This window comes from Narcine bancroftii, chromosome 3, assembly GCF_036971445.1.
Source record: "Narcine bancroftii isolate sNarBan1 chromosome 3, sNarBan1.hap1, whole genome shotgun sequence".
Classification (NCBI taxonomy): Eukaryota; Metazoa; Chordata; class Chondrichthyes; order Torpediniformes; family Narcinidae; genus Narcine; species Narcine bancroftii.
In genome coordinates, this window is record NC_091471.1 from 356,640,534 (window position 1) to 356,666,293 (window position 25,760).

The window sequence follows — 25,760 nt, forward strand, 5'->3', positions numbered from 1 at the left end:
ATGTTTTTTTGCACTGAGGACAGGAGGACGCTGTTTCGTCAGATGTTACATCAGATGACAATAAACTTGACTTGATGTGGATGGGAGAGATATGGAAGAATCTGGTCTGGGTCCAGGTCAATGGGATTGGGCTGAAGAATAGTTCAGCACAGACTGGTAGTGCCTGCTTCTGTGCTGTTGTGTTCTACAGTTAAGTGGTTCTACGGTAATATGATATTCCCAATGTAAAAATACGTTGCGTGGTTTTCAATTAAATATATTTTTATTGTAAATAAAGTTCATTTGGGGGTGGAGAGATTAGGTTGGGGGAAATGCGTTTGTACAGACGAGAACAAAATGGGCAGAGGTCTCAGAGCTGTGGATGGCAGGGGCAGAAAGAGGGATTTGAGAATGATGGAGGAGCAGTAGAAAACCTTAATGCTGGAGAAACACAGCAGGTTCAACAGCAAAGATCAAGCCCGAAACGTTGGTTCTGTATCTTGATTCTCTAAAGACACTGTTTGACTTGCTGAGTTTCTCCTGCTTTGTGTTTTTACTTGAAACACGGTGTGTGCTTGACTTGTCTTCTCTAATATAAACCTGTTACCCAGCTGACCCAAGAGGGAACAGGCTTCCCAAGGGTTAACAGCCACCCTTTCCAGAGGGGGTCCTGGGATAGGTGGGCGAGAGGCTTCCCAGCAATAAGGCTCACTTTAAAGCAGGGGGGTGGGCAAGTTGGTCGAGGTGTACGTCACGCTGATGTCAATGCACTGACCGAGCCGGAGAGCAGGGAGCTGGAGTGTATGTACATGCGTGTCCTGGGCTCCGAAAGCCCTACCTTGTTTCCCTATCAACAGGGTGTATCGTTCCCTCCGGCGAGAACGTGAAAGTAACGAAAGGGTGGGCTTTAAAAAAAAATTGGATAACTAAAGAGTTGGGGTTTTTTTTTGCGTTGGGACGCTGTGAGCTGCTGGTGGAGGGTTGTTGGACGGGACGGAGTTTGGACGCTGTGTCGAGGGGCGAACGAGGTAAGATTGCGCCCCACCACCTACCTGGCGCGGACAAAGGATCCTTGTCCCTTGGGTCGAGAACGAGCCACTCACTCACGTCCTGTGCACCCTCGAAGGTTGCAAAAGTTACTTGCTGCCTGAGTGGAGCCGACAGGTTGCGTTCGGTGACCTCCAGGAGGGGGGGCTGGGAGGAGGGTTGCCAATGCGGCAGGGAGGTGCACGGGCTTTTTATTTAAAGGGCGAGTTGGCGTTCGGGCAGAGAGTTGAGAAAGTGAAGGCTTTGTTTGAATCGACCCAAGTTCTACCCATTTATCGTGTCACCATCGCTCCTTTCTCTCTCCCCCCCCCCCCCCCACACACACACCCCCCCCCCCGACTTTATTGTGGAGTGGTGTCCGCTTTCCTCCTTCGCAGGGCTGAGTGACTTTCTCGGGGGTGGGGGCTTTATTCCTGAGCGTTCTCCCTCTCCATTCACCGAGCCATCCTCTCCTTGCTTGCTGCTGTGCCCTCCCTCCCTTTCCCACCTATTAAGTCCTGCCTTCGCGACCACCCCCTTTCCCTTTTATTCAGATGCCTGCCGACATTTTTTCTGTACCTTGATGAAGGGCTCAAGCTCGAAATGTTGGTTATATATTTTAATCTTTGCTATATAAAGGACACTGCATGACTTGCTGAGTTTCTCCAGCGTGGTGTTTGACTTCGACCACAGTTTCTGTCCACTTTTGTCTCCTGTTTGCAGCAAAGATGAAGATGTATAACCAACACTTTTTGGGCTTGAGCCTTTCAAGTTACCAACTGGGTTTCTCCAGCATTGTGTTTTTACTGACCAAGCTCAAGAAATTCAGATTGTAAATAGTTTTGGGTTGACCCAAGATGACAGAAGAAACCATATTACTGGATCTCTTTACTTCATATTCTCCTACTTGAGGTTAGGGTCTGAAATCTTCCTCATTTTAATGTTAAAATGCAGCCAGCTGTTAACAGAAATACCTTTATTGTTCATATATAAGGTAGGGAAATGATCTATGGAAGTTCTAATGATCTGTAGACAAAAGTGGGAGCCCTGCTGTATGTGGATAAACAATTGTAGGCGAAGGCATGTCAGTTTTGTTGATTTTTTTTTCATGATAACCAGATGACAAAGAGAAATTCCTTTGATTAACATACTGAGAACTGGAAGACTGGCAGGCCTCAATTTAGCATCTCGATTTATCTTTCCCCCTGCAGCAGAAAATGCACAAAATTGAGAATGTGTGTTCATGCCCACAGTGGAGTTTCAACCAATGACCACTTAATTTGGTAAGAAAGTCTGCACACACCATGGTAGAAGTCAAAACATAATGCTGGAGAAACTCAGCAGGTCACACAGTCAAGCCCGAAACATTGGCTATGTATCTTTATCTTTGCTCTATAAAGTACACTGTTTGACCTGCTGAGTTTATTCAGCATTGGGTTTTTACTTTTGATTTAAACTAGATGGGTCAGATGAATTTTTCATTAAACATGCCTTTTCTTTTTTGTGTTAACTGAATCTTGACATGTTCATGTTGCTTTTCATTGATCAGGGACAAACCTATGGTGTAAGTGAGTGGGATAATGTGCAGCCTTCCGTGTAACCAGATAGTTGCACATTCTGTGTTTAATTAGAAGTCAAAAGAACAAGATGTTTATCAGTGGAATTCAACAGAATTTTACATTTGGGCAATTCAGAGCAGCAAAGATGTAGATATTACTGCTATTTTGCACTTTGGTGGAAGTTACATGGTTCATCAATCCACTAGTATCAGGATTTGTATTGCAGATTTCTGGTTGTAAGAATACAGTTTGAACTTCTATCTTGCAATAAGAGTTTCAGACATGCCACAAGAGTTTTTGATATAGTGTATTTGCATATCGAAGATACTTTAATTGAAGGAAATTGGGCACTCAAGAAAAACTTACAAGACTTGGGAGAAAGAGCAGGGGAGTTGAGGTAACATGACTATGACGGACCAAAGGGTCTCCTGATTTGGTGGGCTAGATCTTGACTTGTGCAACAGTGTAAAAAGTGACACTGACGATGAGGTATTTTGAGTCTTTTAATTAATACTTGATTTATTTAGTACATAAAGTAAGCACCCATCTCTACTTGCCCTCTTCCTCGCTGTGGCACTAAATCCCAATTCCTTCAATTTAGTAACTTGTATTGGAGCCAGTCTGACAGGGCAGAACAAAAGCGTGAGCCATCAGGGATTCCTCCTGAGCACTGAGGCTACAATGTGATTGAAAGGTGGGCCAGTTTGGGAGGGCAAATGTTTCACTAGGTGGGTGTCTCGTAGGTCAGGTTAAAAGCAACATGATAACTGTGAATCAGAGAGAGAGAGAGAGAGAGAGCCTTCCACCAGCTCATACCATGAGGCTGCATTGTCATGTCACAATAGATTTTCTATTTGAGAAGTAATACTGTATTTGTAAGTTACTCACTAGAAATTCAAAACTTATTTTACATGGTCATAGTTTAACCACTCGTGCAGCCAATTTAAATGTTTCTAGAATCTCATATTAACATTTGATCTCTATATCTATTCGGTCACTACCAAACAAGGTCACAACACAAATGCCATTTTTTTGTTCTTTTACATGACTGAGCAACCTCCGGAAATTGGCAAGGTGGGGCAGGAGAGAGTAATATGCCAAGGGAACAGAAGTTTATTTTTAAAAAGAGCAGACTGGCAGTTTATAACTTAATTGGTTCATGCGCTGAAACTGCTTGCATGAAGATGCTCTTGACAAGCATATTTATATTTACAGAGTGAATTACTTTATTTTTTTTAAATGAGTGAAATATTCTTGATGGAGAAACTGATCTTTATCCTGAAGCCTGCTTTAAAGTTGACAAAGTGCACATTGTGGCTCTGAACATAGGTATCCATTTTCGCCTCTTGCTGTTTTAGAATTAAATCAATAACCTTCCCATAGACTGACTACCATGTAATTTGATCATCCACGTTCTGTGCTCTTTCCCTTTTTCCAGGTACATAACAGGCCCTGTCCTCTGGTCGATTGGTGCAAGTTGGAGATGATGCTCACCCCACGGTGGTGCCCTCTAGTGGCCTCCCTGCTTCCTGTGGCCATGGCGGTGGCACCGCCGGGTGGTTGTGGCGACAGCCTTGACTCGCTGTACTTCAACCTCTGTGATTTATCAGCTGTCTGGGGGATTGTGTTGCAAGCTGTCAGCGGTGCTGGCATCCTGATCTGCTTTGTGTTTGCTCTGGTTTTAGTCACGAGCATACCCTTCATTCAAGATGGCAAGAAGAAGAGCACAGTTGCCATACAGGTCTTTTTCAATTTTGGCACGTTTGGGCTTTTTTGCCTGGTTTTTGATTTCATTATCAGTGAAGACTTTGCAACGTGTGCATCTCGAAGGTTCCTGTTTGGGGTACTTTTTGGCATCTGCTTTTCTTGCTTGTTGGCACACACTTTGCGACTTAACTTCCTAGTAAGGAAGAATGATGGCCCCAAAGCCTGGTACATCTTCCTTCTGGCACTCTCTCTCACCCTCGTGGAAGTAATAATCAATACTGAGTGGTTAATTATTACCATTGTCCGAAACAATGGCACCCATTCCACGTCCCTTGGAGATCCTTGCAACATTGCTGAAATGGACTTTGTCGTGGCTTTGATTTATATCATGTTTCTTATTGTGGTTACACTTGGTTTCGCTGTGGCCTCTCAGTGGGGCCAGTTTAAACACTGGAAGAAACACGGCGCATTTATCCTGGTTACAGTTTCCTTCTCCATTGCCATTTGGATTGTCTGGATTGTGATGTACATTTATGGGAATGATAAAGTGGGAAACCAACGCTGGAATGACCCCACCATTGCCATTGCGTTGGCTGCCAATGCCTGGGTGTTTGTCTTTCTTTACACCATCCCTGAGATCTGCCACCTGACGAAAGCTAGCCTGGAGCAGAATTATGTGGAAGAAGTCTATCCGACAAGAGGCGTGGGTTATGAGACCATCTTGAAAGAGCAGCAAGCTCAGCACATGTACATAGAAAATAAAGCCTTCTCAATGGATGAGCCCAATGCAGGTTAGGTCATTTCTCTTCCAGATAAGTTGAATGCGAGGTAGCAGTACCATAATACAGGAGAGATTTTTTGTCAGATATGTGGGTAGCATGTTTGCATTGTAATATGATCCTGAAATTGGCTGCCATTGAATTCAAAAGAATTTGAAATTTTGGAAGTGAATTTAAGCACCTGAATTTTACCAGAAGTAAGAGGGAGATACCTTTCTTTGTGTAATAGGTTGGGATTTCCTCTTTTATAAATCAACACCAGGTCAAACTCTATATGAATTACTAAAGTTTTATTCTGATTTACTAAGCTGATGGGCAGGCAGTGTTCTGACCTTAACAGTGCTGGTTGGGATTCTCGCTGTAATTGTGGCAACTCTTACCAGGTATTTTCTTTAAATGCTATTATCATTTGAAAGGCTATCACAGCTTGTGATGAGCCAGATGATCCACCGGCATTAAAAATGGAAAGCAGAAGTTCCCATTTTATTTTCAGGTTTTTTTTGTTGCTTTACGGTGATCTTTGAACTTCCCCCAGTGGCAGAGATGATTGGGCACCTCCTGAGAACCAATCAGCAAGCTGCAGTTCACCATGTGAGATCATGTTATAGGTCAGTTTTGAATGGAAAGGAGGTCTACCCCCCCCCACCCCTCCCCACACGTGTGTTGAGAAATGTAAGCATCACTCAAGAAGGTAAGTTGGTTGAGGACCAACGATGGCCATTTTTAATGCCATAAATACTTGAAACCAATTACTATTCATGTTGTTCATTCCCCCCCACAGCCTGAGCTGTAAATTATGGGAGCTTGCTTGTCCTGACTAGGATGAGATCAATCTATTAAAAGTAAAACGAGATATTCATTTCACCCTCTGGAAGTGATGCTTGATCTGACTTGCTTTCGGGATTCTGTCTTGAAAGAGAACATAATTCCACCTCAACATCGACGATTTCCCACTCGTCAAACGTTTCAATTCCACACACCATTCCCATACTGGCATGTCTATCCATGGCCTCCTGCATTGCCAAACCAAGGCTATCCACAAATTGGAGGAACAGCACCTTGTATTCTGACTGGACACTCTCCAACCAGGTGGCATATCCATGGCCTCCTGCATTGCCAAACCAAGGCTATCCACAAATTGGAGAAACAACACCTTGTATTCTGACTGGACACTCTCCAACCAGGTGGCATTAATTTCAACTTCTCCAATTTCTGTTAACACCTGAATCTCTCTCCTTCCCTATCCCCCTCTCTCCTTTCTTCCAGCTCCCCACTTCCTTCCATTCCATTTTTACCAGAGAAATACCCCCACCCCATCCATTTTTCTCTTCTAACCTCCACTTTGTTCACTTATTGCCTGTAACCCTGTGCTTCTCCCCCTGTTCCTTCCTTCCTCCTTTCATTTCCTCTTTCCCCCACCTCTCCTCATTTTTATTCAGACACCTGCCTGTTTTTACTTGTACTGGCCAAAACATAGTTACCTTTTACTTCCTAAGGATGCTGTGTGACCTGAGTTTGTGCAATGTAGAATTTCTCCTGACCAATTTCCAGCTGGCCACAAGCTCCCACCTCCACTGTCCAATGGTACCGGGGAAAGCAGTGTCATTTGATGAGAACTTGGAGTGACCACTGCATCAAAGCAGTTGAGACTGGGGACTCTGAGGGTGGTAATTTTTGTGTGCCAGGTGTGATGCAGTGTTGAAAATGCCTCTCTCTCTCTCTCTCTCTCTCTCTCTCTCTCTCTCTCTCTCATTATTTAAGGAAGGATGATTGGAAGCTGCTTGGAGATTCATACTGGGAATGGACAGGTTATCTAATGGAGAAAAGGTGAACAGAATAGGCTTTTATCTGCCAGTAATAGAAGGGTGAGACCAGATCATTGGTGCAAATATTGCAGGATTTTGATTGTCGATGTTTCTTATTGTTGAATAATCTGGAAGTGGGCAGGAGATAACTGTTTAAAAATAAAGGTGTATCCATGTATGGCAGAGATGATGCCAACAGTTTTCTGCCGGAGGGCAGTTAGTTTCTGGAACACTTTATCAAAAGATGGTGAAAGCAGGACATTTGACTGCTTCATAAGCAAGGGGTTGAAGGGTGACTCTGGGATGACAGGAATGTAAAGATGTCCCATTGCTTATTCTGACTGCTGATGCCAGGGTGCCACAACAAGACTGCAGGGGACATCAGAGCTGATCCACATTCCATCTGCCAACCAGCTCCAGTGGGTCTGATGAAGGGACCTGACCTTCAGCCATAGATGCAGTCTTGATTTGCTGTGATTTCTTTTTTGAATTCCAGCATCTGCAATTCATCTCCAGCAAAAGTTTTAATGGCTCATCATCTGGAGCAGGAATACAGATAGTTTTTTCCCCCCCTCAAAACGTGAGCACAAAAAGCTAATTCCCCATCACCTCTGCTCCCTTACAGCTGAATCCAGTGCACAGCTGGAATTAAATGTTTGCGAGTTTACAGTTGAGAGGTTAAGTTTCTCCAGGGATAATGTTGCTGAGATCCCAATGAGTTTGAAAATAAAGTTGATTGTTTTTCTTTATATAACCTCAATTTTTTTTAAACTTTCCCAGCAAACAAATCCAAGTCTCCTTACAGTGGCTACTCTGGTTACAACGGGCAGCTTCGCAACAGTGTTTATCAACCAACTGAGATGGCGCTGATGAATAAAACTGTTGTAAGTTCTGTTTGTGGACAATAACTTCAAGGTTTCATGCGTCTGACTAGAATATAAAATATGTTTCGCAATATAACAATAATTAAGAAGCAACATTCTGGTAAATGTATACATATTGTGGATAAACTTTGTATACAAAAGTCTTATTTGAATTCCTTACCAGTTATATAATTAACCAATATTCAAGCTCTTATAAATACAATTGTTAATACTAATGGTTAATCATTAATTGGTGAATCAGAAACCATTACTGATCGTGGGAGAGGTGCAGAGCCTATTTTAGTATTAAAGAGCGAGTCTATGGGAATCACTACGTGTAGTGAAATGTGTCAGATTTATTGTCAGAGAACATGCATGACATCGGATATAGCTGAGATTCCTTTTTCCTGTGGGCGCAGCAGAATTACCACTAATTGGTAGTCAAAAAATAAAACTACACAGAATAAACATGTAAACAAATAAAAATAACTAAACAGATGATTAGTGTAAACAAACCAATACAGAGAGAACAAAGAAAATCGATCAATAAAGTGCACAAGAGTCTTTAAATGAATCTGATTGACTTTGTCATTAAGAACCTAAATGATCCTGCCCTCTCCGCCTCTGATCCCGCCCTCTCCGTCTCTGGCTTTCCCTTCCTGAAGTCAACCATCATCTGCTTCGATTTGGTGACATTGAGTACATATTGTGAAAGGTTATGTCTCCCTCAAGCTCTTTGTAGTTCCTCTGCATCACTGTGCACTGGATTCTGCCTCAGTAGGTAGATTCGATGGAAATGGTTCTTGCTGAGTTACAGCATTTATTTCAGACAAAACATGAGTATTCATCTGATGGTTACATTTGTATAATAATGAGGTTATTGTCATATACATCAGTACAATGTACATTTGACATAATTCTTACTTCAGCCAAACAGGTACTTTGTTGCAAAGGTGGGCATTAAATTACTGAATGGAAAGTGTTGAATTAATTAAAAAATTTTTTTCCAGGAAATAACCATTAGGGGGAGATTTGACCCCAGCCTCTGTTCAGTTCATCTTTTACATTTCTATCTGGTGCTGTTCAGCTAGTCATCTCTAACATGCATGCAGAAATACAAAGCAGAAGAGCAAAAGCACATTAGCAGTGTGTAGAGTTACAGTGAATTAACACTAATCAATTAATGGGTGTTTGGGGCTCAAAATTGTCTTTTGACCCATGTAAAGGCAAGAAGAATTATCCAATGTGGATGGTTTAAATATGTATTTCAAATGGATTATATATTTTTTAAAGTCACCATTATTTTGCACATTTTAAATTTAGACTGGTACATCTCGCAGAGCACTAGGGATATGTTTCCAGGAGGAAACTAAGAGGTCATTTTGTATTGCACTCAAATTGGCCAAGTGCCAATTATTATGTAACAACTACTATCCGTAAAAGCCGCAAGGTGAGGCTCTTGTTTGTGACATGTATTGATTTAATCCAAGTTCAGATGGGTTTGAAATGTTTATTTATTAATGCACAAAACCTATAGCTAGCTTCTTTAATGTTCTATGTTAACGATCCATTATAACAAAACGTCTGTGTTAATGTCAACAAAAAATATGCGAGCTTGACTTGCCCTCTCTCGTCTACATGACCATATTGTTCAATGCGCCCTAATGATCCTGAATTTGCGCCCCACACTCCCGCGCATGTGCCAACCAAACTCCAATATGCAAACCCACCGTGCATGCACCCACCGAAGAGTCGCACATAGGAATCAAGATGGCTGTGGACCCTGGGACCCCGACTAACAAGGTAAGTACGCATATTTGGCCCCTACAGATGTCATGAGTTGGTACGCCATGACTTTATGTGGCAAGCTCAAGCACATTTTGGCAACTTTTTGCTGTATTTTATAATAGCTTTTTCAGCCCTAGATTGTGGCGACAGAGTAATACTAAGGTGTCAGTGGATATTAACAAATGTCAAAATCCAGGTTTGATTTTAATTTGGGAAGAGTAATGCTTTGTACTATTACAGCTGTTTGTCAGAAAGGATCCACAAAACAAAGGTTGAAGTGAGATGAGGAAATTGATTCAATTGGATTGCCTGTTTCAGTAGGAAGGAGCTGAATGTGCAAGACTGTTTTTTTTTCCTGGTGAACTGCACTGTTCCCGTGACTCGAGAGAGATGTTTACTTAGGATTGCAGGAATTTCTCTTCCTTTATCTACCTTGAACGGCATACGCCACAAGGTATGTCCATCACTGCAGTCTGTTCTTGCTGCCCATCTTGTCAGATCGCTTGGCTGCAGTGTGCACTGAGGTTACACAGTGTGAGAAGATGCAATGTGGCTTTATCATCTCAGAATTAGTGGCACGGTTGGTGTAGTGGTTAGCGCAACACTGTTACAACATCATCGATCGGGACTGGGGTTTGAATCCTGTGCTGTCAATAAGGAGTTTGTACTTTTACCCAGTGTCTGTGAGGGTTTCCTCTGGCTGTTTTGGTTTCCTCCCACTGTTCAAAACTTATCAGGGGGGGAGTGGGGGGGAGGTTGTATGTCATCTGGATGTAATTGGGCGATTATGGGTTTGTGGCCGTAAGGACCAGTTAATGTGCTGCAAGTCTAAATGAAAAATTGGGATGCTGCATTCCTATTGGTGATCATCATAATTTGCCATGTTTCTGAGCTTGTGTGTGATCTCTGCCTAAAACTTTGAAATCTTTTTGGTACCATTCAACTTTTGCACTGAACTTCCCTTTAAGGGAGCAGGAAAGTGTGCACCATATTGAATCTCCCTTCCAACTCCCCTCACCGATACTGCAGTAAAGCCATTGTTCTATTTTCACGTGAATTTCCCCTTCGATTCCTGTTTCCAGCATCCACTGGGAAAAGACCAAAATAATTTGTTCTTGGGCCTTTCACAAAGGGTTTCTTTAGCCAAGAGTACAGTGTTGGTGCATTTACTCTGACTATACCCTTCATGATCTTGTAAACCTCTATCAAATCTCCCCTCATTCTTCTATGCTCCAAGGAATAAAGTCCTAACCTGTTTAATCTTTCCCTGAAACTCAACTGCTGAAGGCCCAGCAACATCCAAGTAAATCTCTGCACTCTTTCGATCTTACTGATATCTTTCCTGTAACTTGGCGACCAGAACAGCACACAATAGTCCAAATTTGGCCTCATCAATGCCTTCTACAACCTCACCATAACAAACCAAGATACCAAAATCTTTCTTCACAACCCCGTCTACCTGTGACTCCACTTTCAGGGAATTGTGTATCTGTATTACCAGATCCCTTTCTTCCTCCACACTCCTCAGTGCTCTACCATTTTCTAGGTTTGTCCTACCAAAATGCAAAAATCTTGTTCTTGTCTGCATTATGTGCCATCTGCTATTCTCTGACCCATTTTTCCAATTGGTCCAGATCCCTCTGCAAGCTATGAATGCCTTCAAATGCTGTCCACGACGCTCCCAATCTTAGTGTCATTGGCAAACTTGCTAATCTAATTTCCCACATTGTCTATATCCATGATCTGAATGACCACAAACAACAATGATCCCAGCACTGAGGCACACTAATAATCACAGGCCTCCAATCTGAGAAGCAATCATTCAGTACCACTGTCTTTCCCATTCGGCCAATTTTGAATCCAGTTTACAACTAGTGTCTGAACCTTTTGAACTAACCTCCCATGTGGGACCTTGTGAAAAGCCTTACTAAAGTCCATGTAGACAACATCCACAGCTTTTCTTTCATCTATTTTCTTGGTAACCTCCTCAAAAATGATTTGTTAAACACTACCTACTACACACAAAGCCTTACTAACTATCTGAATCAGCCCTTGGCTATCCAAATACTTGTATATCCAATCTCTCAGAACACCCTCCAATAATTTACCCACTACTGGCAGATGGTGTTGAGTTTTGTGACAGCAAGATAATTGAAGGGACAAACTGCAATACAGAGGAAATAAAATCAATAAAGTGCAAAAATAAAGAGTCCCTGAGCAGAAAGCCCTGCAATGGACGCAGCCCAGGATATCACGGGTAAAAATCCTCTGCACTATCAAGAACATCTACAGGGAATGCAGCCATCGAAAAGCAGCAGCAAACCTCAAGGACCCACATCACCCAGCACACGCTCTGTCCTTGCTGCTACCATCAGGAAAGATTTATAGGTGCCACAAGACTCGCACCACCAGGTTCAGGAACAGCTGCTCCCCCTGCACCATCAGACTCGACAACAAACTCAATCAGCGACTCATTTAAGGACTCTTTCTTTACACTTTATTGCCTTTTTTCTCTCTGCATTGCAGTTTGTTTACATTTCTTTATTTGTTTACATGTGTACCTTGAGTAGTTTTTTGCACCACCAATGAGTGGTGGTTCTGCCTCGCCTGCAGGAAAATGAATCTCGGGGTTGTATGCGATATCGTGTAGGTACTCTGACAAATCTGAATGTGATTTATATTTTCACAATGGCAAAGGCTAATCAGCTATTTACATTTTGGTCTTGGTGATTACCACTGGCCTTTGGGGATGGCTGTCCAATTGTATGGTGGGTATTCTAAATTGATGCAGCCTTTTGCCTGCCTCAAGAATTTCACACTAAATGCAGTGAAGCAACAAATGCTAAGAGTGAAAAGACTCTCCGTCGAAGTGCACGCTGGGCAGGGGTGCTTCTTGTTTTCTCTTGGTGGAAAATCACATGAACCATGTTCGAATTGTAACGATGACTGTATCTGATGAAGGCAGCCGTTTCCCCTGATTTTTAAGTGCTGCTTTCTTTGCTTGTGTGCCCTTCAACCCTCTTAATGGCACTTGCTGAAATCTCCAGGCAGAGAACAAAGAAACAGTGAAATCAGAGCATAAACTTGCCCTGAAATTTTGATTGCCTCTGGCCAATTTCAACAAGAGCTCACTGTCACAGACTTGATCACTTTTTTTAAAAAAAAAAGTCTCTGCTTGCTGGTCTCTCATAAACAATGGGCTGAATGGCGGGATAGATCATCTGACCTGCCCCACCTCACGGCAGTCACCGGAGAAATGTTCAGCACTGCTCTTTGTATCCATCACACTAAAGGACATGTGAAACATCAGCAAAGGTTGGCCATCTACCCTCCCGTCACCCGGAGCCTATTGGTTGGCCGTACACACTCCCGTCACCCAGAGCCCATTCCCTTGCCCCACCGCAGGGGTGGGAATTGAACTTTATTGTTGATTGAAACATGAACCAAGATCCAGTGGGAAAGCCTGTCTATCTAGTAAATTCAACCTATATGTGGTGCAACACAAGAATAAAAGCAAAAGCAATGGGGATAATGTTCAAGTGAAATGGTACAATTAAACTGGGCAAGGCACCATTTGTACCTACGGGAGGTCCATTGGTAACCACAGGAAAGGAACGGGCCTTGGATCCGATGATGGGCGTGTTCAAACTATGGAATCTTCTGCTGCACTGATTGAGCATGCCTCGAGCTGAGGGAGACCCTGGCTATCACCAGGATGTGGGACTTGGCCTGGGCTGGATAGGATCGGTAAGGGAATTCTATAAACCTTGTGCTCCCATGTAATTGTCAAGACAATGACTGTTGTGGGGCAGGGGGGAGGGGGAAGCAAAACGAAGCTTGAACTTGGCCTGATATTTTAATAAGGAAATCCTTAAAGTTTCTCTGCTACGTCCAAGTCATCTGTTCTGATAAAGTGGCATTCTGAGTTCGTCTACTTGCCTTCATTTGGCCCATTGTCTTCCTAGCCCTTCCTATCCTGATACAGTAAAATCCCTGGTATCCGACACCTATGGGGATTGGTAGTTGCCAGATAAGTGAATTTTCTGGTTGCTTGAGATTGCATGTGCATGATTGGTGATGCACACCTGTATGAGGAATTTGTTGCCACAGGCTGTTGTGGAGGCCAGGTCATTCGGTGCATTTAAGACCGAGACTTGCACATTTTTGATTAACTAAGGCTTCAAAAGTTAAAGGAAGAAGGGAAATTGATCAAATCGTGATTAAATGTTGGGGCAGACTCAATGGGCTGAATAGCCTATTTATGCTCCTATATCTTATGGACATAGAAGCAGAATTAAGTCATTCAGCCCATCAAATCTATCCCTCCATTCAAATCAACTATTTTTCCTTTCAATCCCATTTTCCTACCTTCTCCCCATAAAGTTTGACAGCCAGGTTGTCACCCCTCATCAGCTCTATCTCTCTCTCACCCTCCCCACCCCCCCCACCCCCCCCCCCCCCCCCCAGCCTCACAAGATGCTCTTTGACCTGATGAGTATATCCAGCATTTAAATTTTCTTGGATCCACAGTGGTTTTGCTTTTGTGTCTTGAAGCCTGGCATATTGTGAAAGGAAACACAAGCATTTTGAGTGATGAAACCCAACATAGATCCATGTTGGCTGCCAAGAAGGAATGTTCTGAATTGACAGATGTGCAATTTGCATGCTTTGTATTTCTTTTGATGACACTCCTGCATTACAAGTACTCACATTGTAAACTGGGTGTGTGCCAAATTTTACTAACTTTGCTCATTTCCTGTTCCCTTGTTCTTCAAGCCTCTAGAAAATCCCTACGACCATTATATCCCAAGGGTAACCATCAGCCAGTCAGCATTTTCCAGTAATGCCTCCACTCTCCGGGCAGAAGATGCATTTACAACTGAAAACCGGCAGCCTGGCCAGCATGAGGGCAGCAGCGGCCAGACGTTTTGAACCTGTGGCCCTGGCCACAAAGAGAGAGACATCGAACAATGTGTATGACTTTTTCTGTGGATGCGTGTGGCTGTGGGCTGGTGGGGGGGTGGGGGGGGGGGGGTGTGGAGTGGCTGTCTGTGTGTTCTTTTGCATCTATCACGGATGCCAGCATAGTGGTTGGTGATCAAAGACATGGAAAACTTGAGGTGCTTTCTATTGACTGGAACTCTATACTTGGGTTTGCAAGATACCTTGTGTCCTTGACTCCCTTTCCTGGTTCTAAGTGAAACTGCTTTTTTTTTCACCTTGACGCTCCATGGATAATAAAACTGCAGAGCTCTGTCCCACTTCCCTGGTAGGTCTTCAAGATGAATAAAAGCCCACTTAATTATTTACTCTGCTAATCTTTCTAACCTGGGTGATGCTGAGCATTAAACCTGAATTCACTATTCTAAAACGGGTGTTTCCTGCAAAGGCCCCACTGACTTTTTGAGATCTTTGCTTGGAGGCTAAGGGTCCAGAACCTCTGACGAATGAGAAATGCTTGCTTCCTGTGTCCAGACAGTGTATTGGAGATGAGGGTATCTCTACACTCCCACTGGTTAATTCATTGTAAGCAATGTAAAAGCAGTCTGGGGCGGTGGGGGGTGATATCATGGTTAAAACAACTGCCCCATGGGCCATATTCTCCAAGACTGAAATATTTGGTCTCCATAGCTACCCACATTATATTGCCCTATACTGGAAATTTGCAGTGTTTCTAAAGGTTTTAAATTTGTTCAAATGCACTTTCCCCATTTGCTCCCCTGATCCATTTGTGAATAGTGCCAAGGTAAACGTTCACATCTAAATGTTCAGCTAACCATCTATGCTGCATATCTGCATCTTACTTCAGAAACCCAGTACAGTTTCTGTTAAACCTCATCCTCATCTCTCCCTTTCCCTCCCCCATCTCCTTTCCTCCAGCTCCCATCTCCTTCTTAGCCATCTCAACCTATCACTTTTCAGCTACTTTCTCCCACCTGCATCCATCTATTACCTCTCACCTGTGCTCTTTCCCCCTTCCCCTCCCTTTTTATTCAGGTGACTACCTGTACTTCCTGATTCCTGATGAAGGACTCTGGCCCGAAAAGCAGGTTACCTTTATGCGTGTTGTGTGAGCTCCTGAGTTTCTCCAGCATGTTTGTGCATTGCACCTGACCTCCGCATCTGCAAAACTTTGTTTTAAACACTAGGTATCAAGTACTTGGGACCTGAACTTGTTATTGTTATCTTGATCCTGACCGTGTCCTTAAATTTAACATTTTATTTTGTAGAAGGTACTTTGTGTAGAACAAATGTGTTGTTCTCCAGAATGGACTGCTGTTCTTGTTCTTTTAAAGATTACAGATGAGGTGGGCTTGGGAAACCTCCACCAAGTTCGTAAAGATTACTAGGGTGTGACCTGATGCGTACAGGGAACATGTGGTGACAGTTCTGTTCTTTTGTAGCTGAATGACTGCCATTCACTGCTTTATCACAATTGTCTTAACGGATCATCTTTTGTCTTCGTGTAAACAGGTCAACTCGCAATATGAAAAATCTCTTGGTCGATCCTCTGTGAAGTGAACCAATCCTTGAAGCCTCAGGCCTTTCCTGATTATCTTTTTCTTCTGTAAGAGACAACCGTTGAATAGAATCTTCTCCAAAGATAAAGCAGAGTGTTCACTGTAACTGGGTGAAGGACACTGTTTCAAATTTCCTTAGACACTTGAGTCGATCCATAGTGAATGGTGAAGTGCACAGCAACAAGGGATGGGACGGTCCCCGTGTGTGCCCTGTGTCCATTGAGCAGCACCCTCACTGTCTTGTTGAACTCTGAATAAGGTTTCCCAAACCCATCTGTAACCAGAAGGACAATGTCATTTGGGCACCAGAGTCCCCACCAACAGGCTCCAATCAGTCGAACTCTTGGCTCTCAAACAGACAGTAGCATTCAAGATTCATTCCAGACACTTGGCTGACCCTCTAGGGAATGCTAAGCCATTTGAGATGCTTCTAATGTCCTGCCCAATTCTTCAATCAGCATACCAGAAAAAACAAGTCCGCTAGTCAATCAAGGTGGAAGCTTGCTGCGTTTCCATTAGCTGCTGTGTTCCCTACTTTTCTGAATTTACTACACTCCAAAAGTACTCACTGAGTATGAAACATTTTGGATTATCTCGGGGCTTTAACTAGTGCAATGTCGTTTTCTTGCATTTCCAGATTTGCAAATGTATTGGTATTCCTCCATTTCTGCCTCTAAACTGAGGAACTCCTGATATCACTGCACTGGTAGTGACTGCGGTTTAAGGATGTAGGTCACCACTGCTCACTCTAGGGTATTTGGGAGTGGGAAATGACTGTGACTTTGCCTGCATCCACCTCTCATTTATGAATAAGGTCCAAGTATAGTGAAAGATTCTGGCCAGGTTACAACGATTGCATCTCCAGTGCTAGGCCAGAGGCATTTGCAGAAAGCCCTCAGCTTTCTGGTTTGTGGAATTGAAGCAGATTCTCAGCAAAAAAAAAGCATCAAAGAACCATTGGCAAAGATTAAACCAGTGAAACCTAAATCAAGCAGAAATGGTGACGACAACAGCAACTGGTGGTGTGGCATCTAAAAGAGCATGTGCTAATAATTAGGGCAGACTCTGATCACAACTCGGTCATAATGCTTCTAAGGTAAAAATGATTTTAGATGGAGGGCGGCTCCTTTGGAATATCACCTCCATCATAGAAGATTAGTGCTGTATCTGGCAGTAGTTGATCTATGTCCAAACCTTGCCTGCATGTTATTCCTTTCCTCAAGTACAAGATTTTACTACCTTAGTAAATGGGTGAAGGAGGATAGTTTCAAATTTATTACCTGACCTAAGTGCAAGTTCCTCAAATGAATAGAAATATAATTTCTGTGCTGGGAAGAAATCAAAATGAACCTTACCAACAATCAATATTCTTTCTGTCTTTCCCTCCCCCTGCCCCCCACCCCCCCCCCCCACCATTTAAGAGCTTCCTTTAAAAAAAAAGCAATGCTCACCTTTGCTGGCATAGATTAAAGTTACTTTTCCATTATGGGTACATGACTTAGTGAACCAATCCTCTGTGCTGATCCCACAGCATTATTGGCCCCCTATCCGTGCCAACCCCCACTGCTGAGTGCTGAGAATACTGAACCTAATTCTCACCAAAGACCACGTTGTTCCTTGGAGTTAATTTTCACCCATCTGTGAAGCCCAACGACTGAACCTTGGATCCCTGTCATGAGCAGAGCAGAGTACAAATTGCCTCCTGTTGTTCTTTGATAATCAGAATACGGTGGGGGAGGCCAGAATTTTGCTCCTGACGGGCTGAGACTTGGCACCAAAGGGACTGCGTACAGAATATTAGCTGTGCCTGGGATTCACTTCCAGGACTGGTTGGTTCTGAGGTTAATGAGCTTCTGGTCCTAAAAACCTCCCAGCTTATCACCTTGTGTAAAGAGAGCGGCTGAGATAACATTGACACTGAAGTAATTCTCTAATTGGTAAATGATCTTTAGTGACAGCTTATCACTTCCTGACATTATCACATATTCCATTCACTTTTACATGAAGGAAAGCGATTTGTGGATTCATTAATGTATGAAACTAATTCCATTTTGCTTGCATCCTGTTCTTGTACCCTTCCTTTTCATATTGTGCACCATTTAACAGACTTGCTGTTAAACACTTTATGCTGGAGCCCCAGAGTTCATCAACACGCACAAATGGCTCATGCAACTGCTGTCGGTATATGGTCTTGCCATCCTCGGGCTAACTCTGAAGCATCAAGTCAGCCATCCTGAAACCCTGCCATTTTCTGAACACCACAGTGAGCTTTTGAACTGACTCTGATCTCCAGCAGAAAATTGGCTCTGACGATTGAGTGGAGGTTGAGACTTTTCTTATCAGTGGCAAGAGACCAAAATACTCTGCTCTGTGGTTGGTTGGATGGGGGCGGGCAGGGGTGGATTTGATTCAGGTGTGCGTGCGTGAGTATGTAGGTGTCTGAAGAGCCAGATTGATTTGTGTAATCTAGACGCAGCAGGGATGTGTGAAGGATTCGGAGTGTGTTGCCAACGGTCACTTATTTTTAATCTCAATGGTCATTTTGAGCAACAAAAGCATGCACCTGCTTTCAATTTGGGATGATCATTTTCTGAAAAAAGATTAAAATACTCTGAAGTTTTTCTTTACGAATTGGCAATTTTTTTTCTTTTTCTGACTTCCATTTATAGATGGAAGTTGTCAGAACTTGTAGGAACTTCAGAACCTATACGATAGCCAAAGCATAGATCTTCGAAGGAGTAGCTTGTGGAGATGTTTCATCATGATTGCATTTTCTAGTTGACCAATTTTGCTTTAAATCCTGCATTTAATGACACATTTGTGTGGTTATAGCTTTGCCAAAGGTAGACTAATTCAAATCTTCTGATGTGTGGACTCTACCTTGTCCTTGGTAGATCTGCTCTCTTCCTTTTGTATTCATGAGCTTCATTATACACAAGTTTGTCTTCACAAGAGTTGATCTGATTGGGGGTTGGGTGGGGGGGGGGGGGAAATCTGCATTTCTGAAAGCAAAATGTTGGTGATTCTGAAAATTGGTAAGTAGAAAAAGTTTGCAATACTCAACAGGATGGGGAAATTGTTGGATATTTTGGGTCAATGTGTTTTGATCAGAATGAGGCGAACTGGTCTTTTCCCAGTTCTGGTGAAGGGCCAGATGCTGCCTTACCTGCTGAGTGCTTGCAGCATTTTGTGCAGTTTTAAAAGTTTTTTTACACCTCTGCTTCAGTGTGTATCCGCTAGCGTAGTTGTCCACTGTCCCTGCTATAAAAGTGAACTCCTCGCTTGATACTACTGAGTTTGTTTGGAAAGGGATGATGTACAGTTTACCATCTCCGGGGGCCCTTCTCTTCCAGCTTCTTTTAAGGAAAACAAGGTGATCCTCTGAGTTTTAATGAAGCTCATTTGGAGTACCAATTATCCAATCAAATTTGAGTTCACAGAACCTGAATGGGGACCTTGCTTCTTTGTCTGGTGGAAATATTATTTCCTTTTGATCTGATGATGAGGTTCAGTATTGCTATATTATCCAGAGGAAGGTCTTGGTTTCTGACATCACTAAGCTGAATATCCACGATAGATTTTTTTTAATAGCTATTATGTTGCATGTTTCATAAAGGAAGTCACTACTCAAACTAATGACCATGAAAATAAATGCGATGAAATAAATTTGTAAGCTTTAATGAAATGGCAATAATATCTAAACATAAAGATTATTGTTAATGTAAAGCCAAGGTAATTGCACTGGCTCTATTTGTTTTACTGGGGCTGTTCCTATGTTATAGCTACATTTTTGTTAAATAAACATTTCCTTGCATGTCATTCTCGTTTGCTTCTTCTGCAAAGCCTGCTCGGAATGCAATATGCATCCATTATTCTCTTCCCTGTAAAGACTTGGCATTGTACTGAAGATGAGAGGTGAATGGTAACCAAGAACCAATGTCCCGAAACAGATCCTTGCGGCACTCCACTGGTCACCGACTTCCAGGTGGAATACTTGCCCTCTACTCTCTGCTTTCTTCCTGCAAGCCAATTTTTTATCCACACAGGCAAGGATCCACTGATCCCATTGCCTGATTTTTTTTTTTTTCTGGATGAGTCTCTCATGGGGGACCTTGTCAAATGCTTTACTAAAATCCATGTGGACCACATCTACTGTCCTACCCTCATAAATTTCTTTTGTTACCTATTCAAAAAAAAAACTCAATTAGGCTGGTGAGGCATGATCTTCCCCTCACAAAGCCACATTGAGTATCCTGGACTTCTCCAAATGCTCAAAGATCCTATCCTTAATAATCCTCTCCAGTAGTTTGGACACCACTGACATAAGACTTACCGGTCTACAATTCCCAGGATTCTCCCCATTACCTTTTTTAAACAAGAGGGCTACATTTGACATTCTCCAATCCTCCAACACCTTCCCTGCAGCCAAAAAGGATTCAAAGATCGTCGCTACTGTCCCAGTTCTCTCCTCTTACTTCCCACAGCATATATGGGGTATATCATGTCCAGCCCTGGGGACCTATCAATTGATGTTTTAAGAAGATCCAACACTTCCTGTTCCTTAATCTCCAAATTATCCAGCACACAGGCCTGTTATATTTCAACTTCCCCCTGATCAAGGTCCTTTTCTCTTGTGAATACTGAAGCAAAGTATTCATTTAGGACCTCCTCCAACTCCAGGCATATGTTGCCTCAACATAGCAGCCCCATCTTCATTCATGTCATCCTTCTGTATTTCACATATGTGTAGAATGCCTTGGGGGTTCTCCTTAATTCTACATGCCAAGGCTTTCTCATGCCGCTTCAAACTCTTCTAAGACCTTTTTAAGCTCCTTCCTGTTTCCAACTTCCTATATCTAATGTATGCTTCCTTCTTCCTCTTGATAGTTGCCTCACCTGTTTCATCTGCCACAGTTCCCTTTTCCTACCATCTTTTCCTTGTCCCATTGGGACAAACCTATCCTGAACCCAGCATGTGGTTCCTAAACTTCATTCACATTACTTCTGTGCTTTTACCCTTGTAGATGTTTCCAATTTACTCTCGTTAGTTCCTGCCTCATCCCTTCATAATTAGCCTTTCCCCAGTTGAGAACTTTCCAAGTTTGTCTGATTTTTATCTTTTTTTACAGCTATGTTGAAGGTAAGGGAGTTCTAGTCACTCTCACCAAAATGCTAGCCCACCCATAGGTCCACCACCTGACCAGGCACATTACCCAGAACTAGATCGAGTATGGCCTCTCATCAGCTGGTCCACATACCGTGTCAGGAATGACAAACTCAGCACCTTCCATCCCTCCTCCGGTCATGAGGTGCCAGTCAATATTAAGGAAGTTGAAATGACCTTTCACTACAACCCTGAGTTGATGCATTGATTTTAATTTTCTGGATTTGGGGTAAGTTCCATTGGAATGGAAAATGGCCTTCAAAAAAGGAAGGAGATAGAAAGCAGGAAACTACAGGCATCTGGCTTGACATCTGTCATGGGGAAAATGTAAGCAGTTATTAATGATGTTACATCTGAGGAAGAGGGGTTCTTGTTAAGCAGGGAAGGGAATGGCTGAGTTTCCTACAGGTTGACAGAAATGTGGATTTGAGGTTAAAATCGAGTCAACAATAATGGTACTAAATGATTGAACAGTTTGCATGTTCTGGGGAAAATAAGGTCCAGTGAGAAGCAGCATAGGAGATGACCCTACAGGTTAGAGACCATGACAGTGGACAAGCAAAGGGCTTTGCAGCTGAAGGACCCACACAGGCTGCAGCCCGTTGGAGACTGGGTCATGGTAACCAGGATTTTAGAGGGTGTTGAGGGCAAGAAGGGCTCCTGAATGGCCTTGGGGACTGAGGGCTTCCTGAGAGTGTTGGAGGTATGGATCTGACGTTTGGGCTGTTGATGAATTGAACAGGGGTCTGTGCAGTCGCAGAGACTGCGAGAGCACTGTAGGTGAATCACAGACACTTGGTGACTCAGAAAGGACTGTCTTTTGCTTCTTTCTATTCTCAGTGATGTGGAAAGAATGTACAAACTCCTTTCAGGTAGTGCAGGATTCAACCCTTGGGCACTGGTGCTGTAACAATGTTAATCTAACCATGCCACCCTATTCTCTTCCATCAGCCGCCTTTTGAAATGTTGGATATTTTAGGATCTCAGCCAACAATGGGCAAAGCAAGTCCAAATTTGGATGATTTGCCGCCAAAATATGAAACTGCTGGAGGAGCTCGATGGGTCAGGCAGCATCAGTGGACGGAAATGTTGACTGTCCATTTCTCTCCACGGATGCTGCCTGATCTGCTGTGTTCTAGCAAATGTTTTTGGTCTACATTCCAGCATCTGCAGTCTCCAGGATGGTTTGGGACCTGGAGGGAGATCCTGCAGGAGGTGTTCACCAGTGCTTGCTCTCCTTGTCCTCCTTCATGGTAGAGGTCGCAGGCTTGGTAGCTGCTGTTGCCACATGACTGCTATGCATTTTGTAGATGGTGTCCACTGCGGTCACGGCACGATCCTGTACACTTTCCACTTCCTCATCAGTTGTCCAGTCATGACGTGCCGGTTGGTTTTGCCACCTGGCAGTGAGGGAGATCTACTGTGGAGATCTCTTTATGGGGGAGTCCTCCCCCCTCAGAGACCTGGGGTGGAGGGTGTTGCACCAAGTGATGCCAAGTAACCACTTCCTGAGTCAGTTCACTGACACCCTGGCCGCTTGTCACTTCTTTGGCTGGCAGGAGACTGTGTACCATGTTTTATGTGGAGTATAGAGTCTCTTTGCCTACTTGAAGGGCCTGCTCCTCAAGTTCTGGCTGCCCTTCAGCCCCATGCTCCTGATTTACGGTTACCTGGTGCCAAGGGATTGGGTGGAGGGGCAGGTGCTAGGAGGATCTCTTTGTGCGGTTGTTGCTGGGCCTGGCGAAGCTGACCATAAGTTGAAGTAGAGGGCAATCGAGGATTCAGGGCAAGCTGACTGCCTGCCCCTCTTTTGGGGTTCAGGGCAAGCTGACTGCCTGCCTCTCTTTTGGGGTTATGTCCAGGCCCATATGTCATTAATGTGGGAGCTCGCAGTATCCAAGGGGAAAGAGACCAAGTTCTAGGAATGGTTGCACCCCCCCACCCCGAGGATTGTGTGTGAGACGTAGATAGTAATAATGGGTTTTAATTTGAAAATATTAATTCTATGTAACAGAAGGGTGGTACTAACTTACTGCTCCTCATGAATTTGCAATGTAAATAGTGTGTTTAGATGTTTTGTCTGTTGTTTAAATAAACTTTTTTTTAAAAAAGTAGTGGAGGGAATGAAAGATTTTGGTTGGTGGATGGGGGTGTTGATCAAGATGACCAATTTGTCCTGGGTGGTGTCAAGCTTCTTGAGATTTGTTGAAACTGCATTCGTCCAGGATGACTTGGAACTTTCTCACTGATCCTACATCACCGTAGGGTCCAGGTGCATGAACTCTCCTCCTATCAGCACGGCAGACCTACCTTTGCCAAAGAGGCTGCAGTGGGTCAAGAGGAAGTTGAGGGCAATTAGAGGTGGGGATGAAATGCTAGCCTGGTCTGAAATTTACTGTGATATCCTCTGTGAGCTTTGCCTGCAATTCTTGCTGGGCTCAGGATACAGCCCCTCTGACCCTGTTGTCAAATGGTTCACTAATTCAGCCAACATTTAGATAAAGGAAATTCTCCAGCATTTTATTTGCCATATTGAAGCCCCATTCCCACACAGACGAGTCCTTCCTGGGCCTTCTCCACTGCCAAAATGAGTCCTGATGTGAGCTAGATGAACCACCTCCTATCCCACCCAGGCAGTCTATAGCCCAATGGTGAAACATTGCATTTTACAATTTCAGATCATGAGTCTTTTTCTGAGCTGTATTTGTTATTCAGCCTCTGTTATTTTTGTACTCTTTCCCACACACTCCATCTGACTGACCCCCCCCCCCTCACCTATTCTCATTCCCCTCCACCTTCTGAAACCATCCTCTCCCACTCGTGTATTGCCAACAATCCCTCCATGGTGGTCCAATTTGTTCTTCACCTCTCCCTGACAGCATCTGTATTATCAGCTTATCCACTGATCACTGTCTTCAGCCATCTACACCCAGTATGATTCATCTTCCTCCTTTTTATCTCTTGGTGCACTGTCTCTCCCTTTGTCCGGCATCTTCCCATCAACCACATCTTCCTCCCCATCTGTCTATCATGTTTCACCCTTGGCCCCCATCCAACCCCTCCCACTCTGTCCTTGTTATGCTGCCTATCTCTGCTCTGCCCTCTCAATCTTGATGATGACCATTCTTTGTAAGTTCAACCTGCTGATTCTGTCCAGCATGCAATCTCCAGCATTTCTGTTGCAATTACAGGCTGAAAGAACAACATCTATTGTTTTCATGAAGAAACTAATGGATTAGGAATTTCTGGCATTTCCTAAAGGGGGGAAAAAAAAGTATTGTTTCCTGTGTTTACCTCTCAAGAGGTCTGTCAGATCTGATTACATTTGTCTATAAATAACCAGAACAGCTCAAGATCAGTTTGTAGCTAATATTGAAATGGTGTGACTTTACTGCACAGATGATGATTACAAGAAGACTTCTGAATCTTCACAGAAAGTGGCTACCCATCCTCTATAGGTCATGAGATAACCATGTTGATTCCTACTGTCAGTCCCTGCTCTGTATCATCTCATCAAACTCCATTGGAACACAGCTCCCTAGGATAGAACCAGTCAGGGACTTATGCCAGGAAGTACCTAGGCACATGTTTGTGTATCTGTGTGTGCGATTGTGCACATGTTCAAATTCCAGTTTATTATCATCTGACTACACATACAACCAGATGAAACAGCATCTTTCCAGACCACAGTACACTGCACATTATATCACATACATACAAAACATATAATTTATATATAAATATTTTGGGATGATTTTCTCCATTATATGAGTCTCTTGTATGAAAGCTTGTTCTCTGTGGGTTGAAAAGAGAGATGGAAAGGGACCCCAGTAATCTTCTTGGCCATTTTTAATGATCTTCCTGTCCACTGCTTTCCAGCTACCGTGTCACACAATGATGCATCCGGAAAGGACACCCTTAATTTTGTTTGTTTATCTCCATGCATGTGTCTACACGTGCGAGAGTATGCATTTGCACATGTGTGCATGTGTTTGGGTATTGTACCTCAATATACCTTGTCAACCAGGTTTTGCTACTCCTGGCAGACATTCTCTTCACTCTCATAGGGAAAGCTCAGGGACAACATATTCCTATCTCATCTTTAAATGCCTCCCACTTGCCAGACATCTCTATACCTTCAAATAGCCTCTCCCAAATAACCTTTGCAAGTTCCTATCCAATGCTGTTAAAGTAAGCCTTGCCTTACCTGTGTCAGTGTATATTGCAAAGGCTCCCATGCTGAGAATGGGGCATTTGTACAAGAGCTGTTCTCCATGGGTTGTGAAGAGAGACGGAGTACAGGTGTTTTGTTTACTGAAACTGCTGGCTGATTTATTTCAAAATGATGTCTCAGATTGAAGTTGTGGAGCAGCAGAGCATTGCTTGAAAGAATCACAACTAATTTAATAAAAACCTGGCAATACTGCAGCCAAACTCCTTCCACACAACCACAAACAAATAATAGAAAAGACTTCAGGAATATTCATCTCAGCAAAGTTGGTCTCAAACAAGAAAATCTGCAGATGCTGGGACCAAGTGCAATACACAAACCTTCTGCAAAAACTCAGC

At 43.3% G+C, this 25,760-nt stretch overlaps 2 protein-coding genes across 11 annotated transcripts in view; one reads left to right on the top strand and one right to left on the bottom strand.

Moving 5' to 3' along the window:
• Positions 1-25,760, bottom strand: part of ccdc137 (coiled-coil domain containing 137) — a 196,250-nt gene that overhangs the window by 99,898 nt on the left and 70,592 nt on the right. Inside the window, exon 7 of one of the 9 annotated variants that reach the window (XM_069929978.1) lies at positions 15,725-16,301. The exons of 6 other annotated variants lie outside the window; for them this stretch is intronic. In XM_069929978.1, coding sequence (XP_069786079.1) covers positions 16,163-16,301 — 139 coding nt within the window. In that variant the 3' untranslated portion in view covers positions 15,725-16,162. Of the gene's footprint in view, positions 1-15,724; positions 16,302-24,596; positions 24,730-25,760 lie in introns of those variants that run through there. 2 more of the 9 variants (XM_069929985.1, XM_069929984.1) reach the window with 2 other exon arrangements.
• gprc5c (G protein-coupled receptor, class C, group 5, member C) lies at positions 941-18,992 on the top strand. 2 transcript variants are annotated; one of them, XM_069929974.1, is made up of 5 exons: positions 941-1,007; positions 4,003-5,062; positions 7,636-7,739; positions 14,283-14,480; positions 15,981-18,992. In XM_069929974.1, the coding sequence occupies exons 2-4, from the start codon at positions 4,048-4,050 to the stop codon at positions 14,436-14,438; spliced, it is 1,275 nt and encodes a 424-aa protein (XP_069786075.1). In that variant the 5' UTR covers positions 941-1,007; positions 4,003-4,047; the 3' UTR covers positions 14,439-14,480; positions 15,981-18,992. The 2 variants fall into 2 exon arrangements, with proteins under 2 accessions (XP_069786075.1, XP_069786076.1); XM_069929975.1 differs by lacking the exon at positions 941-1,007 and adding an exon at positions 1,845-1,917.